Source organism: Carcharhinus amblyrhynchos, chromosome 6 (assembly GCF_965287045.1).
Source record: "Carcharhinus amblyrhynchos chromosome 6, sCarAmb.v2.hapA, whole genome shotgun sequence".
Lineage (NCBI taxonomy): Eukaryota > Metazoa > Chordata > Chondrichthyes > Carcharhiniformes > Carcharhinidae > Carcharhinus > Carcharhinus amblyrhynchos.
In genome coordinates this window covers 43,793,301-43,812,786 of record NC_137329.1, presented here as the reverse complement: position 1 = coordinate 43,812,786, position 19,486 = coordinate 43,793,301, and the positions used below count along the sequence as shown (strand labels likewise).

Genomic DNA, 19,486 nt, shown 5'->3' with positions numbered 1-19,486 from the left:
AACAAGAGATCACAGGTATAGGTTGAGAGGTATTAAATTCAAAACTGAGATGAGGAACGACTACTTGCAGAGGGTGATGAATCTGTGAAACTCGCTGCCCCATAGTAGAGTGAAGTCTGAATCATTGAATGGTTTCAAGAAGGAGATAGATATATTTCTAATAAAAAAAAGGATAAGGGGATATGGGAACAGGTTGGGGGGGGGGTGGATTTGAGACCAGGGAGAGATTAGCCATGATCTGATTGAATGGCGGAGCAGGCTCAAAGGGCTGAATTTGCTTACTTTTGCTCCTAATTCCTATGACAATGAGCGTACTATATTTGCATGGATTCACATTTGGTTAAAGAACAGAAAGTAATAAATGAGTCATTTTGAGGAAGGCAGCACGTAACAGAGGATCATTGTTTGGGCCTTAGCTCTTCACCATCGCTTAAGGACAGCATCAAGGTGGTAGCAAGGGATGATATCGGAGCCAAAGAGCAGAAAGTGGAATCGTTGTGGGTGGAGATTAGGAACAGCAAAGGGAGGAAGACGCTGGTGGGTGTCGTCTATAGGCCCCCGAATAATGATCTGGAGGTGGGGCGGGCTGTTAACGCGCAAATAAGTGCGGCGTGCAGGAATGGGACGGCAGTAGTTATGGGGGATTTCAATCTGCATATTGATTGGTCGACCCATGTTGGACGAGGTGGGCTCGAGGAGGAGTTCTTGGAATGCTGCCGGGATAGTTTCCTGGAACAGTGTGTGTTGGAGCCGACGAGGGAGCGAGCTATCTTGGATCTGGTGCTATGTAATGAGGCGGGTAGAATTAGGGACCTTGAGGTGAAGGATCCTCTTGGAGAGAGTGATCATTGTATGGTGGAGTTTCTGTTGCAGATGGAGGAGGAGAAAGTGGGTTCCCGGACACGTGTCCTTTGTTTGAATAGAGGGGAGTATGGTAGGATGAGAGAAGAATTGGCGAATGTGGACTGGGGGAGCGCGTTGGAAGGTAGGTCTGCTGAGGAGCAGTGGAGGATCTTTAAGGAGATCTTTCTTGGTGCTCAGCAGAAATTTATTCCGATGGTTAAAAAGGACAGTAGGAAGAGAGGTAATAAGCCGTGGATAACGAAGGAGGTGAAGGAAAGTGTTAAATTAAAAGCGGAGGAATTTAGAGTAGCTAAGAGCAGTGGGCGAGAAGAGGATTGGGAAAGGTTTAAATGTCAACAAAGATTGACAAAAAAGTTGATAAAGGAGGGTAGAAGAAGCTATGAAGCTGGGCTAGCACTTAATATAAAAAAGGATAGCAAGAGTTTTTATAAATATATAAAAAGGAAGAGGCTGGCTAGGGTGAACGTTGGTCCCTTAGCGGATGAGAAAGGGGACCTAGTGGTAGGGGATGGGGATATGGCTAAGGTCTTGAATAACTTTTTTGTTTCTGTCTTCACGGAGGAGGACGTGAATAATTTGCCGGGTGTTAGCGATGGAAAGGTGGTAGGACTGGAGGGTCTTAATGACATTACTGTTACTAGAGAGGTGGTGCGCGACAGACTGGAGGGGCTGATTGTGGACAAGTCCCCAGGACCGGATGGAATGCATCCGAGGGTTCTGAAAGAAATGGCGGAGGTGATAGTGGATGCCTTGGTGGTTATTTTCCAGACGTCGCTGGATTCCGGGGAAGTGCCGGAGGATTGGAAAACGGCTAATGTTACGCCGTTGTTTAAGAAGGGTGCCAGGCAAAAGGCGGGGAATTACAGGCCGGTTAGTTTAACGTCTGTGGTAGGTAAAATGTTAGAATCCGTCATTAAGGAGGAAATTGCGAGGCATCTTGAAGGGAATTGCTTGATAGGGCAGACGCAACACGGTTTCATTAAAGGGAAGTCGTGTCTGACAAATTTACTGGAGTTCTATGAGGATGTGTCTAGGGCGGTGGATAGAGGAGAGCCGGTGGATGTGGTCTTTCTGGATTTTCAGAAGGCGTTTGATAAGGTACCTCACAAGAGGTTACTGCAGAAGGTCAGAGGACATGGAGTTGGGGGTAGGGTGTTAGCGTGGATAGAGGATTGGTTGTCAAATAGGAGGCAGAGAGTGGGGGTCAATGGGTGCTATTCGGATTGGCGGTTGGTGACTAGTGGGGTGCCCCAGGGGTCGGTGCTGGGGCCTCAGCTATTTACCATTTATATAGATGATCTGGAGGAGGGAACCGAGTGTAGGGTGTCGAAATTTGCTGATGACACCAAGATTGGGGGAAAGGCAAATTGTGCGGAGGGTGTGGAGAGTCTGCAGAAGGATCTAGATAGGCTGGGTGAATGGGCCAGGAAATGGCAAATGGAATTTAATGTTGGCAAGTGTGAGGTGGTCCACTTTGGTAGGAAGAATGGTAGGAAGGACTATTACTTACGTGGCGAAAAACTGCAGCAGGCGACGGTGCAGAGGGACCTCGGGGTCCTTGTGCATGAGTCGCAAAAACCCAGCCTGCAGGTGCAGCAGGTGGTCAGGAAGGCGAATGGGATGCTGGCCTTCATAGCGAGGGGGATTGAATATAAAAGTAGGGAGGTCTTGCTGCAGTTGTATAGGGCATTGGTGAGGCCGCAGCTGGAGTACTGTGTGCAGTTTTGGGCGCCGCACCTGCGCAAAGATATTTTGGCCTTGGAGGGAGTGCAGAGGAGGTTTACTAGGCTGATACCGGAGTTGAGGGGGTTGAGCTATGAGGAGAGGCTGAATAAACTAGGCTTGTACTCGTTAGAGTTTAGAAGAATGAGGGGAGATCTCATTGAGACGTATAAGATGATGAATGGGATGGATAGGATAGAGGTGGAAAGACTCTTCCCGCTCAAAAAAGACAGTAGGACTAGGGGGCACAGCCTCAAGATAAAGGGGGGGCAGTTCAGAACGGAGTTGAGGAGGAACTTCTTCACTCAAAGGGTGGTGAATCTCTGGAATTCTCTGCCCGTTGAAGTGGTGGAGGCTGCCTCGCTAAATATTTTTAAGAAGCGGGTTGATGGGTTTTTGATAAGAGAGGGGATTAAGGGTTATGGGGAGAGGGCGGGAAAGTGGAACTGAGCAGCAACAGATCAGCCATGATCTTATTGAATGGCGGGGCAGGCTCGAAGGGCCAGATGGCCTACTCCTGCTCCTATTTCTTATGTTCTTATGTTCTTATGTTCAATGACTTAGATGAGGAGATTGAGAATATGATAGATTCATGTTCACTGATGATACAAAGATGGGGGGAAATAAGGTGTGAGGAGGATGGAAGCTATAAGCAGACATAGGGCAGAATTATTTAGATACTGCTCCCCCTACTCCACAAAACCCCACTCTCACCCAAAGAGTCAACAGCGATCACAGTAGCTCCACAGCCGAAGAGTTTAACTAGTTGGAGAGGGGACATCACCCCTCTCTTGTGTGGAAGTCCTTCCTCGGAAGCTTCCAACCAATCTGATTACCTGGGAACTCTACAGTATCAACAGCACCAGTGGGCAGCAGTGGCCAGGACTGGAGCGGCACAGTGGTTAGCACTGCTGCCTCATAGCGCCAGAGACCTGGGTTCCAATCCTGCTTGGGTCACAGTCTGTGTGGAGTTTACACATTCTCCCCAATGAGGAAACCCGGGTTTCCTCCGGGTGTTCCAGTTTCCTCCCACAATCCAAAGATGTGCGGGTTAGGTAGATTGGCCATGCTAAATTGCCTGTTAGTGTTAGGGGGATTAGCAGGGTAAATACATGGGGTTACAGGGATAGAACCTAGGTGGGATTGCTGTCAGTGCAGGCTTGATGAGCTGAATAGCCCCCTCCTGCACTGTAGGGATTCTAAAATTCAATACCTTTCTCAGCTGTGATGTTCCAGAGTCCAGGAGCAAGGAAATGGGGGAAGTCTCATGGAGGGAAGGGGAGGGGCGGGGAAGGGAGGGAGATGCTGGAGTTGCGGGCGGGGGTGGTGGTCTGGAAGAATGAGAGGGAGTTCAGCGTCTTAGAGAGGAGTTCAGTGGGTGAGGGGGAGAAGACCTTTTTGGGGGCGTTTCAATGTGGAAAAAGGGCTTTGAGCATGTCCCAACCCTTTTTCTCACTTGAGCAGAGTGACCTGTTGGATATTCCCCCTGCCCTGAACTCTTCCCATCAGCCTTAAAGTTTTTGTGGTTTATCTTGTGGCATAATCTGTACTGGCAAGATTTTCCTTGACTCATGAGTTACTTAGATTTGACTGGGGTAGACTTCTCCAAAACTACTTTATTTACACTATATACGCAATAAGTTGCCAGGTAAATAAGTCTCTCTCATGAATAGACTATTCCCTTTTTCTAACAAAGTCTCTAGCGCGTGACTATTATATCACTGTCCCATCATAATGGACATCAGTATCTCATTACCATAAATATTAACCCATTATGTTACAAGGAAGGACTGAATGCAGCCAATAATTGGCTACTTAAGGATCTCAAATGGAACAAGGGTGGGAAGGCTGTCCTCCGCCTCATCTACCCCATGTAAAATTGAGGACAGATTTGAGGCAGGCAGAAGGGTGATGGGAAGGCTAACCCATGAACTATTCTGTTTTCTGTCTTTAGAGTCTACAACTACAAGTCATGATTTCAGAATGAAGGCTCAGCTATTTAGAACTGAGGTGACAAAATATTCCTTCATTCAGAGGATTGTTAATCCTTGGAGTTTGAGGCGTGGGGGCTGTGAATATGTTTAATAGCTGAGCATGTAAGAATGATATCAAAAGATTGTTGGATACCCAGAGAGTCAAGGACTATAGGAATTGATCTTGAGATTGGAATTGAAGTGGAAGTGCAACCATGACCTCAGTGATGTGAAGTTGCGAGTCATTTTCTTGCTTCTGATTCTTATGTTCTTTCTGTTTTAATATTACAAAAGTGCTCTGAATAATTTTTGGTTTCAAAACCTTCTTAGATCCTAAAATTTATAGTTTTTCAATGTATAAATGTAATAAATTACTACAATGCATTGTAGGCTATCCCATCAGTGCCAGCATTTCTGCTTTATTTATTCTTTTCTGGAGTGAACCCTGGTTTGATTCCTGACTGGGTCACTGTCTGTGCAGAGTCTGCACATTCTCTCCGTATCTGCGTGGGTTTTCTCCCACAGTCCAAAAGACATGCTGGTTAGGTGTCTCCCTCAATGAACCCAAACAGGTGCTGGAGTGTGGCAACTAGGGGATTTTCACAGTAACTTCATTGTGGTGTTACTTGTGACACTAATAGAAAAACTTGGATGATACAGGCATTAATACCAAGGTCCTTTGTTGGGTCCACCATAGCACCTGACTCAAAGGTCACAGAGTGAAAGATAGCACTGAGTGGATTGCAGATTAGTAAACTCTCGCTTAATATAAGCACTGATCAAAGATAATTTAAATATAATGCCAAGGTTTCCTGCTTTCTAATTTATTTGAAGAATTAAAGCTTCATCTCGCATATCACTCATTGCTTGTTGTTGGTTTACAATCTATCAAGCAGTTACAACAATCCGTTGCTCATTAAAAGATGTGCAGAGTCAGACAATACCAGTTTGCAACAGATTTTAATCTCACTGCTACCATCTGCCTTCCCACTCAGCACAGGGATATGGGCACAGTGGCTCTGTCCTGACAACCCAGGTGCCAGTGGAAAATCTGACGTCAGGAGTCTGGAATGGTTCATTTATATTTCACACTGGAAACCCATTTGTGAAGTGTGATTAAGGAAGAATAGGGGGAGGGGGATAAAGGTAGGAAACCAATTTTGAAAGGCGAACTGAGTTCAGTCAACATCGTAGTAATTCAGCATGCCTTGCTCTTTAATCTTGACGTGATTGTCAGATTGTAGCTCAGCAATGACAAAGAAGTAATGGGATTCATTTATCTTGCGCTCAATCCTGCTGTTAACCATGGAGCAGCTGGGGAATCGACATGTGGCGGCCTCAAGAGTGCAGAGTAAAGTTTTATAAAGGACAAGACAAAAGGAGAAAGCAAGTGAAAGTAACCCAGTGTCTGAACAATTAAAGAGAAAACCTTACAAATACGGATTATCAGTCCCAATTTCTTTCACAGCTTTACTATCTTCAGATAGCAATGCTCCCAGATAAATATTTACATGCCCCCAATGTTATGAATAAACTTGATAACTCCAATCTTCATTCTTTTAAGAAGGACAACTTTCTTTTTCTTAAACCAAGGATTTACAGCACAGAAACAGACCATTCAGTCCAACCTGTCCATGCTGGTGTTTATGCTTTTCCTCCCATCTTTTCTCATCTAAATCTACCATTGAAACCATCTGTTTCTTCTGGCTTCCACTTAATATTAATATTAATAATGTCTATAATATTAACTTCAATTACTCCCTACGGCAGCAGGTTCCACATTCTCACCACCCTGAGCAAGGAAGTAGCCTTCGAATTTCCCATTGGATGACTATCTTATATTGAAGGATTTAGCAAGTGGATGACTGTTCTGAACAGAATGATTCTAAAATGTCACTTGATCAATACAATGTACTAACACGGCTCCTGGCAAAGTTAAATATTAACAAAAGTGAATCTCCCTAATTCATTATTCTCCACGCAGCGCACACACATTAGCCAAAAGCTTTGGCATCATCTGTTACAAGAGACACACATTTCAGCACTTTAATCCAACAAGATTGCTTGCACAGTAGGCCTGTCCAGTGGATGATGCAATGGAAAAGAGAACATTTATAGAACAATAAATCACATGCTACAGATTACAATAATTTTAATGATAATGTGTTCAGAGTGGCACCATTAACAATGTAGACACTTGGCAGTTTTGCAGTCAGACGTCATCAGCTTGTTGATGAATCTTTGGGTAGTTTGCTTGGGGAATAATGTATGCAAAGCAAACTGGAATTTGATGATTGTACTGAGACATATTTCGTTCATAAGCAAGCTTTTGATGTTTACTCAAGGAAGAAAGAAATTCTAGCTTCTATTAAATGATCGGCAAAGAAAATAGCCAACATGGCTGTAAGTGATAGCGTAAGAATGTCTCTGCCTAGTGTGCAAGCATGATCCTGGTTCCCTGTAATTATAATTCTTTGCCCCCTCTCACTCTGCCCCCTTTATCATTAGCTTCCTACAATGTTCCAATGAAGCCCAACAGAACCTTTTGATTAAGCACTTTACAGTCTTCAGGCTCAGTACTTTATGCAGCAATTTGTGACCATAACTACCATGTCCACTTACTTGAGCAGCAGGGGTCGATAATGATTCTGCTACTGCCATTTATGAATATAGAATCCCTACAATACGGAAGGAGACCATTTGTCCCATCAAGTCTGCACCAACTCATACCCAGGTTTACGCATGTAACCTCACGTCTTTACCTACTAATCCCCCTTACTTATATATCTTGGGACACTTGGTGGCAATTTATCATGGGCAAACAATTTAACCTTGCACCTTTGGACTGTGGGAGGAAACTGGGAAATCCACACAGGCACGGGCAGAATGTGCAATCTCCACACAGACAACCACCCAAGGCCAGAATTGAACCTGGGTCCCTGGCGCTATGAGGCAGCAGTGCTAATGAGTGTGCCACTGTGCTGCCCCAACATAGAAACACATACAAACACATGAAGTAGGAATAGAAGTAGGCCTTGGCCCCCTCAATTTTGTTCAGCTGTTTAATAAAATCATGGCTGATCTAATTATGGCCTCAACTCCACATTCCCATCTACTCCCAATATCCTTTGACTCCTTGTTAACCAAAAATCTATCTACCTCCGCCTTAATAATATTCAATGACCCTTCCTCCACCAATTTCTGGCAAACAGTGTTCCACAGGCTCATAATTCTGAGAAAAAAATTCTCCTCATCTTTATCTTAAATGAATGACCCTTCTTTCTCACCAACACCCTGTCTGATTATAGGGAAGATGATGGTCTAGTAGTATTATGCCAGACTATTAATCCAGTAACTCAGCTAATGTTCTGAGGTCCCAGGTTCAAATCCCACCTTGGCAGATGGTGGAATTTGAATTCAATAAAAAGTATCCAGAATTAAGAATATACCGATGACCATGATACCATTGTCGATTATTGGAAAAATCCATCTGGTTCACTCATATCCTTTAAGGAAGGAAATCTGCTGTCCTTACCTGGCCTGGCCTACACGTAGCTCCAGGGTCACAGAAATGTGGTTGTCTCTCAGCTGCTCTCTAAATAAGGGCAACTAGGGACGGGCAATAAATGCTGGCCAGCCAGTGATGCCCATGTCCCACAAATAAAATAAAACATGCTTACTTTTACATTTCATTCTTCTTGCATTAAGGAAGAACTCATTTGTCTTCCTAACCACTTGCTGTCCTGCATACCTACCTTTTGTGATTCATATACCAAATCGCTCTGTACCTCAGAGTTCTGAAATCTTGCTCCATTTAAATGCTATACTATTTTTCCATTTATCCTATCAAAGTGAACAAGTTCACACATTATTCTCCATCTGTTAAATTTTTGCCCACGCACTTAACCAGTTGATATTCCTTTTGCCCTCTTCGCAACTTACTTCACAAACGTCTGAGAGACAGAATTAATATTCATTTGGAGAGGCAGGGATTAATCAAGAACAGTCAGCATGGTTTTGTTAAAGGGAGGTCATGTTTGACCTACTTAGTTGAACTTTTTGAAGAGGTGATCAGGTGTATAAATGAGGGCAATACATTTGACGTAGTCTACTTGGACTTCAAAAAGGCTTTTGATAAGGTCTCACATATGAGACTGATAGCAAAGGCAAGAGCCCATGGGCACCAAGGAAACATGGCAAATTGGATCCAGAATTGGCTGAGTAGCAGGAAGCAGAGGGTGATAGTCAAGGGGTGTTTTTCTGACTGGAAGTCTGTGGAGTCCTGTAGGGATCAATGCTGGAGCACTTGATGTTTGTGGTTTATATAAATGATTTAGACTTCAGTATAAGAAGGTTGATCAGTAAGTTCATGGATGATACGAAAATTGGTGGAGTGGTAAATAGTGAGGATAGCCTTATGTTATAGGAAAATATAGACAGGTTGATCAATGGCAAATGGAATTCAAACTGGATTGGTGTGAGTTGATGCACTTGGACAGGGCAAACAAAGCAAGGGAATACGTGATGAATGGCAGGACACTAGGAAGCACTGAGGATCAGAGGGATCACTCCGGTCCCTTAAGGTAACTGGACTGGTGGATAAAGTGGTTAACAAGGCATATGGTATGTACAGTTAATCAGGGCATTGAGTTTAAGAGCAGAGAGATTATGCTGAAACTGTATAATACATTGGTTAGGTCACAGCTAGAGTATTGCATGCAGTTCTAGTATAGGCATTATAGGATGGATATGATAGCATGTTGCCTGGGCTGGAGAGTTTAAACTATGAAGACAGATTGGATAGACTGGAGTTGTTTGCCTTGGAGCAGAGGAGAATGAGAGGGGACATGATTGAGGTATGTAAAATTATGAGGGGCATAGATAGAGTAGACCCCAGGGAGAAACTTTTCCCCTTGGTGGAGGGATCAATAACCAGGAAGCATAGATTTAAGGTAAGGGGAAGGCAGTTTAGGGAGGACATGAGGAAAAGCCTTTTCACTCAGAGGGTGGTGGGAGTCCGGAACTCACTGCCTGAAAAGGGTGATGGAGGCAAAGACCCCCACAACATTTAAGAAGTATCTAGATGAAAACAGAAAATGCTGGAAAATCTCAGCAGGTCTGACAGCATCTCTGGAGAGAAAATAGAGCCAACATAGATGGAGTTTAATCCGGACAGATGTGAGGTGATGTATTTTGGAAGGTTTAATACAGATAGGAAATATACAGTAAATGGCAGAACCCTTAAGACAGTTGATAGGCAAAAGGATCTGGGTGTACAAATACACAGGTTACTGAAAGTGGCAATGCAGGTGGAGAAGGTAGTCAAGAATGCATTTGGCATGCTTGCCTTCATCAGCAAGTTTAAAAATTGGCAAGTCATGTTGCAGCTTTATAGAACCTTAGTTAGGCCATACTTGAAATATGGTGTTCAATTCTGGTCATCAGAAATGATGTGGAGGCTTTGGAGAGGGTACAGAAAAAATTTACAAAGATGTTGCCTGGTATGGAAGGCATTAGGTATGAGGAGACGTTGGAGAAACTTGGTTTGCTCTCACTGGAATAATGGAGGTTGAAGGGTGATCTCATAGAAGTCTACAAGATTATGAGAGGCATGGACAGAGTGGACAGTCAGAAGCTTTTTCCCAGAGTGGAAGAATCAGTTGTGAGGGAGCACAGGTTTAAGGGGCAAGATTTAAAGGAGATGTACAAGGCAGATTTTTACACAGAGGGTGGTGGGTGCCTGGAACTCGCTGCTGGGGGAGGTAGTGGAAGCAAATACAGTAATGGTTTTTAAGAGGCATCTTGACAAATACATGAATAGTATGGGAATAGGGAAATATGGTCCCTGGAAGGGTAGGGGGTTTTAGTTCAGTCGGGCAGCATTTTTGGTGCAGGTTTGAAGGGCCGAAGAACTTGTTCCTATGTTGTAGTTTTCTTTGTTTTAAGTTTGGGTGACCCTTTGTCAGAGTGCTCAGCTAGGACCTTTCCAGAATCTAGGGAACTTTAGAAAGTTAAAACCAATACATCTACTACCTCTGCAGCCATTTCTTTTGAGACCCCAGGATTAAGTCCATAAGGATCTGAGGAGTTATCAGCTTTTAGTTCTAATAATTTTCAAATACCTTTTTGTTGATTCTTATTGTTTAAAGTCCCTCCCTTTCTCCTCCTCATTCACTATTAGTTCAGGAATAATATTTGTATCCTCTACAGCGATGACATCCCCCATTTCCTTATTTCTCATTATTAATTCCCCATTCTCACTCTCTGGAGGACCAATACTCATTTTATTTGCTCCTCCTCTTTGAATTCCTATGGAAACTCTTACTATCTGTTTTTAAATATCTGGCCAGCTTTTTCTTGTAATCTATTTTCTCCATCCTTATTCATCCTTTGGTCATCATTTGTTGTTCTTTATGTTCTTCCTAATCTTCTGACCTACACTCACCTTTTTGGTGTTATACACTTTTTATTTCAATTTGATACTATATTTAACTTCCTATGTTAGCCACAGATGGGTCATTCATTGCTTAAGAGTGTTTCCTTCTCATTGGAATTTATCTTTTTTGTATATTCTGAAATGTCTCCTTAGATGTCTGTTACTGCACCTCTACTGATCTATCTCTTAATCTAATTTACCAGCTTAGTTAAGCCAGCTGTCTTGATATCCTCATAATTGCCCTTATTTAAGTTTAAAACACTAGTCTTAGACTAATTTCTCTCCCTCGACTGAAAGGAAAGTTTAGTTATGTTATGATCACTGCTACCTAGGACCATTTTCACTATGAGGTGATTAATGAATCCTGTCTCATCGCACATTTACCCCAATCCAACGCTGGCATCTCCACTTCATTGCACATTATCGGATCTGCTCTCTGATAGGCTCTAGATGTACTGCCCTAAGCAACTGCTCTGAAACTTATGAACACATCATCCAGGCTACGCCAATCTGATTCTTCCAACCTATATGTAGATTGAAATCACACATAGCCATCATTTTGCCTTTTTCACAAGCTCCCATCATTTGTTCCTACAGCATGATCACCACTGCACAACTGACTGTGTACTATTTCTCATCTCTACCCAAACTACCTTACACTATTTATACTTCCTTTTGACCCAGCTTTTATTTCTTTATTCATCTCATGACATCCCCTTTTGCCTTGCACCATCATCCCCTTGTCATTTAATTTGTCCTGTCTTCGATCCTATCACAGACATCCCCACTTTGTTCTTTCCTGACCTCACCTGGTGTTTCCTTAAGACATGTTACGTTTCTTGAGGTTTTCAGTTTCAGTTCTTTCACTTTCACATTCAACTTTCACTCTCCGAAGGTGCTGCCTGACCTGCAGTATCCCCAGCATTTTTTGTAAAACTGTCAAATTTTCAGCATCTGTAGCATTTTACTTTTGTGTTTGTTGTGTTGCCAGTTGCCAAGGAAATAACATAATGGGAATTAACATGAAAGGGGAGATTCAGGTTTAAAACCCCATCCTGCCAAACTCTGGATCTCACAATGCTGTAGGGTAGGCCGCAAGATGAGGCCACGTTTAATGAGAAGAGATTGAAATCATAGAAAGCTTTCCTAAGCAGAAGCATTACAACTAGGATGGGATGATGAGGGGCAACCTGATATCAATACTTATTCTACATTCTCTGTTTTGGAATTAGCCATGCCAAAATTGAACAATTATTGGGGGTGATAACATCAGATAATAGAGGTTAATTGCTGCCATTTACGCAATTATGGGTTCAGTGAAAATGCAAATTATCTTTTCATAATTTTGTCTTATGTACTTTTCCACTGCTTAATAATAACCCACAATAATGTGTTCTGCATCACCAAATAATTTTGTTCTCTCTCACTGAACCTCTTCTCCCTCCAAGCAATGATTTTGTTTCCTTGTTGGGATTGGTTCCATCGTTAATCATTGTGCCCTACTGCTTGCCTCAAAGACTTTCATACAGGAGTTGGCTGGAAATGAACACCACAGGCTGAATGAAGATAAAGTAATATTTTCCAAGCTACTTTGCACTTTTTAGCAAGGATCTTAGCTTTATTTGAAGATTTTCCACAAACAAAATCACTTTGCATGCAAGATGAAGTTAGCAGGACATTAAATGCATCAATATTCATCTTCCCCAATTCCACAATTTGATTATATATTTTGCAGTGACTGCCTCTCTCATCATCCTTGTGATGTTCACTGGATTGACTCCTCTGAAAATTTAACAAGCTCGCTTTGAAGCATAACTGGTTGAAAATTTTAACAGCGAATTCAGTTTAGGAATATGCTTGAATTCCTAAATAACTATCCTATTCCAGCCAATTGTCTCATCTTATTGTATTAGCTCCTTTACAATATAAACATTGAAAATAGGAATAATAAATGTAGAAATGCACCACTTTTAACCAATTGTTTTTTGTCACTCAATAACTAGGTGCCGGTCATATTGCCTTCTGTTGCACTGTTGTTAGTGATTGCACCAGAACCAGTACCAATATCTTAACTTACACCCTTTCACATAGTGGAGATATTAGTACCAGACTGTCAGTGTTCGAACGTTGAACTATGATATTGTTAATAACTTTGGTAAAGCTTGCTTGTAATGTCCTCTAGTGGTACAGTATGGATACTGCAGTACTAAAATCTTACTTTTTCCTTCTAGCCCTTTGAACTTTAAAATGACAATCTGCAAATCTGAATCCACAATTACACCACTGATCTTTGATATTTAAAGCAGAGAAGTCCGTAACCTGACAATTTGGAGGTTTAAAACCAAGTACCTATCATTTCTCCATTTCCTTTGATACCTGCATCTAACAAACATCTAAAAATCTGAGTCTTGCAAATTTCAATTGATTCAATTATCAAACTTTTTGAGAAAGAAGGATCCAGATTTTCAGACTAAGTAAAGAAATGGTTCCTGATTTCATTCTACAGACCTACATTAATATTATGACCTCTTGTTTGAGATTCCTGAATGAAGGAAGTAGTTTCATTGTATCTCTCAGATCTGTTTATTATTTTCATAGAAAGAGGCCATTTGGCCCATTGAACCTGCACGGACAGTTATCCCACCCAGGCCCTATTCTTGTAACTCTACCTATTTGCCCCGCTAATCTCTCTGATGCTAAGGGATAATTTAGCATGGCCAATCAACCGAACCCGCATACAATTAAACACCATAAATCAAACAATATCTCAACCTATTGTGCTCAAGGAATGCAAACCCAATTTAAGTTAATGCTTAGTAAAATTTTGGAAAATCAGTCAAATCAAATCCATTCTAAGGTCAATACATAATTTATTGGAATAGCATTAGGCCGTTTAGCCTCGAGTATCTTCCATTGATCAATGAAATCAAGGGTGCTCTGTGACCTAACTCTATATACCTATCAAGCATACTTCGGTTATCAAAAATTTAACATTCACAGATTTAAAATTAATTATTTTTTAATTCATTAACAGGATGTGGGTGTAGCTATCTAGAGTTGCATTTATTGCATATCCCTAACTGCCCCTGAGAAGGTAGTGATGATCTGTCTTTTTGAACCACCGCAGTGCATTATTGCAAAGACAGCAGCAGTCCATGGTCTGTGCGAGGTATGATTCCAGCCAGTAGAGAACTTCTCTGGCTTGCTATTGACTTCAGTTAAAGACTCTTCAATGCCACAATTAGTTTAATGCTGTCTGACATCAAAGGCATCAGTCTTATCCCATCTCTAGAATTCAGCTCTTTTGTTGAAATTAGATCAGGAATTCCTTCCCTAACAGTACAGTGGGTTTATATATCTCACAAGAACTGCAGTGTTCGCACAATAGCTCGTCATGTCCTTCTTGAGAAAAACTAAGTCACAGGCAGAAAATATTGGCCTTGCCACAGATGTCTACATCCTATGAACTTTTTTAAAAAAGGTCATTCTACAAAATATTTTAACAATTCAATTTGATAACAGGAAGTACAATTGCTTAGCAGTGCTATTTTCCTCCACAAGAAATGAGGGAAATCACTAAAATGTTTACCACACACTTTCACCGTAAAGCACTTTATAGTAAAATGCCCAAAATGCTTCATGGGAATATACTCAGACAAAAGTTGATATCGAGTCAAAGGAGGAGATGTTAAGACAAGTTGCTAAAAACTTTGTGAAGGAAGGACGTTTTCAGAAGCTTTATAAATGAAGAGAGAGAGGAAGAGAGCTGTAATTGTATAGATGTTTCTGGGAGAAAATTTCAGACTGAAGACAATGTTGCCAATGGAAGAGTGAAGGAACTGGAGAATTCACAAAAACCAGGTAATATTCCTGTACAAGGGATGGGATGAAGCTACTTTAAGACATGATGAACCCCTACAATACTTCCTGTGGCTGCATCAATTTTTTGAAGTTATTAGTTTACTAGGTAATGTATGGGTTCTTCTGATGAGTCCAGACATAATTTATGGATATAATCTCAGTTAGGTGTACACCTACATGTTTTCATTTTTACAGGTGATGCGATAGCGCAGATCAAGAAATTATTTGTTGATTTGTCAAGTTACAAAAGAGTTAAATACTGTCCAACTGAATGTCAGAATGACAAGATTTCAGTTGTAGCTTTCGCATTTCTCTTGGCCTTTCATCTTTCATAGAGCCCATTCATGATAGACGTGTTTGTTTCAAATTATTTCAACCCAAGATAATGACTTGGAATATTTCAGCTACATCACTATTTATACATAATTATGAAGTGCTATGTAAACAGAGATATTATAATAAACCAGCTCTACCACAAATTAAATGAGAACTACTAGTACAGACTAAAACTTAGTCATGTTGAACCAAGATAAGCACCTAACAGTCAGGTGTTCATAGTAAGCTCTGAGCTATTTGTGGTCTGTGAGCTTTGATGTCTAGCCCACAAAAGAAAGATTAAACTTTCCTTTCTGTGGTGTCTTTCACATCTTTGGGAAATTCCCAAGTACTTCATGGTCAATGAAGAATGTTTCAAACTGTAATCACCATTGCAATGTAAAACATACACTAGCCAATTTCAACTTTGTACTTGTACTTTATATTCCATTTATGATTCCTAGTTAGGTCTGGGAGTTTGGAATTCTGTTCCAAATGAGTGAATAAAGGCTACAAATAAAATTCATAATCAGTTACTATTGAAATATATGCAAATTTATGGGACTATTGACATAAAAATTATATTTGACTTTTAGGACTTCACACCGTTCACCAAACCCTCCATGAAAAAAAGTGGTCAATACGGCAATCACAGTAAAAGGCAAAGGATGTTCTGAAATGGAACTGTATTCTAACCTACGGGCAGAATTTGTTTCTGTGCTCTCCGTTACAGAACAGATTGTTCAGTAATGTGAGGATAAATAGATTACTGAAACTAAAATTGCAGCAATGATCCTTTTTGCAGCCTCAGTGATGGAGATGGGAATGATAATGTGGCACTGATAGACATGAGCTAGCTTAAACCAACTGATTTGACAGAACATTATGACTTCACTGCTGCCTAAAGGTATATGCATAGCCTTGTTTTTTTTGTTCATCTCAGATTAAAATCACTATGTCTCCAACATCAAATTTCTCACATGGCCTTATCAATTATTTTTGAGTGCATGGGTGACAATGAATGCATGCAGATTATTGGGTAAATCCACAGTAATGAAGAAGTAATAATCCCTGTTAATTATATCTTGAATATTACTTGAATTTAGTTGGTGGGTATCCATTGGAGTCTCCACTTCTCTCCAAGAAGTAGAATACTCATATTACTGAGTTAATACATATATAAATTGTTTTGCTTCATATGAACCAAACTGTTTACAACCTTGTTGTCACACTTAGCCCAAAGATGAACCTCTGATCATGAACCTGTTCCATATCCAAGACCATCTATTTCCACTTCCGTAACATTGCCGAATTCTACTCTTGCCTCAACTCACTCGCTGCTGATCCCTCTTCTCTGCTCTTGGTACCTCTGGACATAACTATTTCAATACACTCCTGTTTGGCCTTTCATATTCTTCCCTCCATAAACTTGAGCTTATCCAAAACTATGCTGTCCTATGCCCTAACTCATGCCTAGAATGACCGTTCATCATCACCTTGTACTCGCTGGCCAACACTGACTCTTGGTCAAGCAGTGCCTTGATTTTAAATTCACAATCATTACATACAAGAGGATTATTTTTAAACAGTAGCTGGCATGGAAGTTTCCACACTTCCACCAAAGCCAAGCTATGAGAAGACTATGTTTTGAACAGTTTCAGCACCCAGCTTCATAATACTACTGTTAATAGAGGAAAATAGGGGCATCAGGAGAGGAAAAAAAAAAATCAGGAAAAACAAATTCGACCAAAATTTCAAATAAATCAGTGTAACTTGCCACATTACAAAATAATTGAAGTGCAAAAATTAACTTAAATATCTAATTCATAGCCAAACTTTGACTATTTTTTGGTCTTCTACATTTAACAGAAATCATACAATAAACCTAACAGTATTTATACTACGTTGATAATAAAGCCCTCAGATTTAGATGCATTTGACAAGAACTTTCAGGTACTTTGCCCATCAATATTGCAAACTAGCTAATTGTCACTTATCAAATCAGCATCTGGTAAATGTCCACCAGCTATTCCAAGTAAGAGGATATGTCATAGACAAGAATAACTTAGTTGCTACAGATCAGATGAACTAAATACCAAGCAAATACTCATAAACATGCTAAATATTAGCCATGACAAGTAGATCTTCATGACATGGGGTGTAGTTTGCAGTAGAACAGAATCATGAAATACTAAGGTTAATTTATCACCTCTCTGAAGTCTGCAGAAGTCCATGTATCATGGAATGTAGTCCATAATGCTAATTGCATAATCAAGTACAAGAAGAAAGAAACCAAAGTAGCACAGACTGCTATAATAGATTGGTCAACTGGGGCTATAAATAATATTATTCTATGACATTGTTAAACAAGAGATATTATGATCCCAGCTGATGTTACTGTTGGAAACCAAGTTCTGAAGTAGACCCTAGCTCAATACATTCTAACTTTCATTTTTTGTTCAGAGACATGCATGAATAGGGTTACAAGATTATCAATTAACTTTTCATAAAAGAATAAAATATATATTAATCAAGAAAAAATTGACTATAATACTCCATTCCTTCTCTACAACTATGACTTCAACAAAGCTACAAAACCTATCTTATACGCTAATGTTCTCAGTAAGACATTTTTAGTACAATTCTGGGAAGAAAGAATTTTGTCTCTTTGGTGATGACGCAAACAGTTGTTTGAATAAAGTAAAAGGAGACAATCCCAGTTCCCCAACCTAATTCCATTATCCATGTATAGTGCTCCCAGTACAGGTGTCCAGAAAACATAAATTAAAACCCCATCAAACAGAGGTTTCGTATATTGACCGCAAGGTGTGGTGTAGACTGAAAACAGGGGCTTTGCAATAATAGCTACATATTCCAGAACTGTCTACTGTCAAACCAGAAGCTCCACCTGGTTTTCCTGTGCCTTATCCACTGGCATTAAATCCTGCAAGAGTGTGATCCTACACCAGACTGGGGACATGAAATCTTGGTGATCCTGGTTCTTTCTCTAACATCAGCAAAAGGCAGGAAACAAATAATGAGTTGCTATCATTTCTCATTCAAGAGTCACCACTTTTAACAATACAGTCTTTCTTCAGCACTGCATTGTAATGTCAGCTTCTAATACGTTAAAATCCCAGTGTACAGCAAGCCACATTCAAGAACAGCCATAGTAAAGTACTTTTTTTTAAAAAAAAGACATGTTCATTAACCATGCCAAGGTGAATGGTATTAATATAATCACTTTAACTGAATTCAGCCTCTTTTCGCCTTGTTGATCATAGGGTCCATGTTCATTCTAGGAATATTTCACATATTGAAATGATTCTTATAGCTTAAACACATCCGATTCTTGTTAGGATTTTAAAAACATTATTATAGAGCCTTATTCAGTCATTGTCTTTGGTGATCATCATTTGAGAATAATCAGGGGTACAGCCAAAGGTTATTACAACAAAAATGCGGGAAGTATTTTTATTGATCTGTGCCGATTCTTGTGTCATTTTTAAAATGCGATAGTGTGGAGGGAAAGGATGGGTGCATCTCTCCAGCAGTAGACTGTGAGGTTACAGAGGAGACTGTTGTCAGTGTACAGTATGTTGTTGTACTCACTAAGTTGTTGGAGCATCACAGCAAATTCAACTCACCAGTTTGCGCTGACACCATTTGCAGATCCCACACATGGCGACCATTGCAACAAGACAAATTACCACAGCTGCCGAGACTAGAGCCACATCCAGGGCAAATGAATCTGCAGGAAAACAAAGAATATGGATAAATTAGTGCCAAAATCAGGAAACGTGACCTAAATCCATACAACAGGTATGCACAACAAAGCAATACATTACACACCACTGCTGACTGACACGGACATAATTCAAGACTTCCTTTAAGTACCTTCTTCCCCCGTGGACACAATCAATTATGTAATATAATGTGCATCTTCATATTCTGCACATTTGGCTCTCAGGTTAATTACTAGTTTGATGATATTTTAAAATGAAAATATATTATACTATTAATTATTTTCTGCTGTACTTTCAATTTGTATTCACTTTTGACAATATTTTCCAGCTTGTACAGCATTTAGCAATGATAAATGCCTTGTGCACTTGATCTTTCACATTGAATGATTATAGGGCAAGGCAGGCTGTAGCTTGTCAAGTACCACAGATCCACTTACTGTATTATTGTTCATTTGGATTGAAACTCATTGCTGTCAGTTTAAAAATGTAGCCGATTTCAGTACTGATATAAAACTGAGATATCACAAACATTGGAAATCTGAAATGAAAACCTTGCGTATTTCTGTTCA

The 19,486-nt window shown here is 40.5% G+C and overlaps 1 protein-coding gene across 3 annotated transcripts in view; it reads right to left on the bottom strand.

Moving 5' to 3' along the window:
• The window catches only part of LOC145343861 (synaptotagmin-7-like), a 644,682-nt gene that overhangs the window by 340,620 nt on the left and 284,576 nt on the right, over nt 1–19,486 (bottom strand). For all 3 annotated transcript variants that reach the window (XM_080190321.1, XM_080190322.1, XM_080190323.1), the window contains exon 2: nt 18,819–18,922. In XM_080190321.1, coding sequence (XP_080046447.1) covers nt 18,819–18,922 — 104 coding nt within the window. The remainder of the gene's footprint in view (nt 1–18,818; nt 18,923–19,486) is intronic.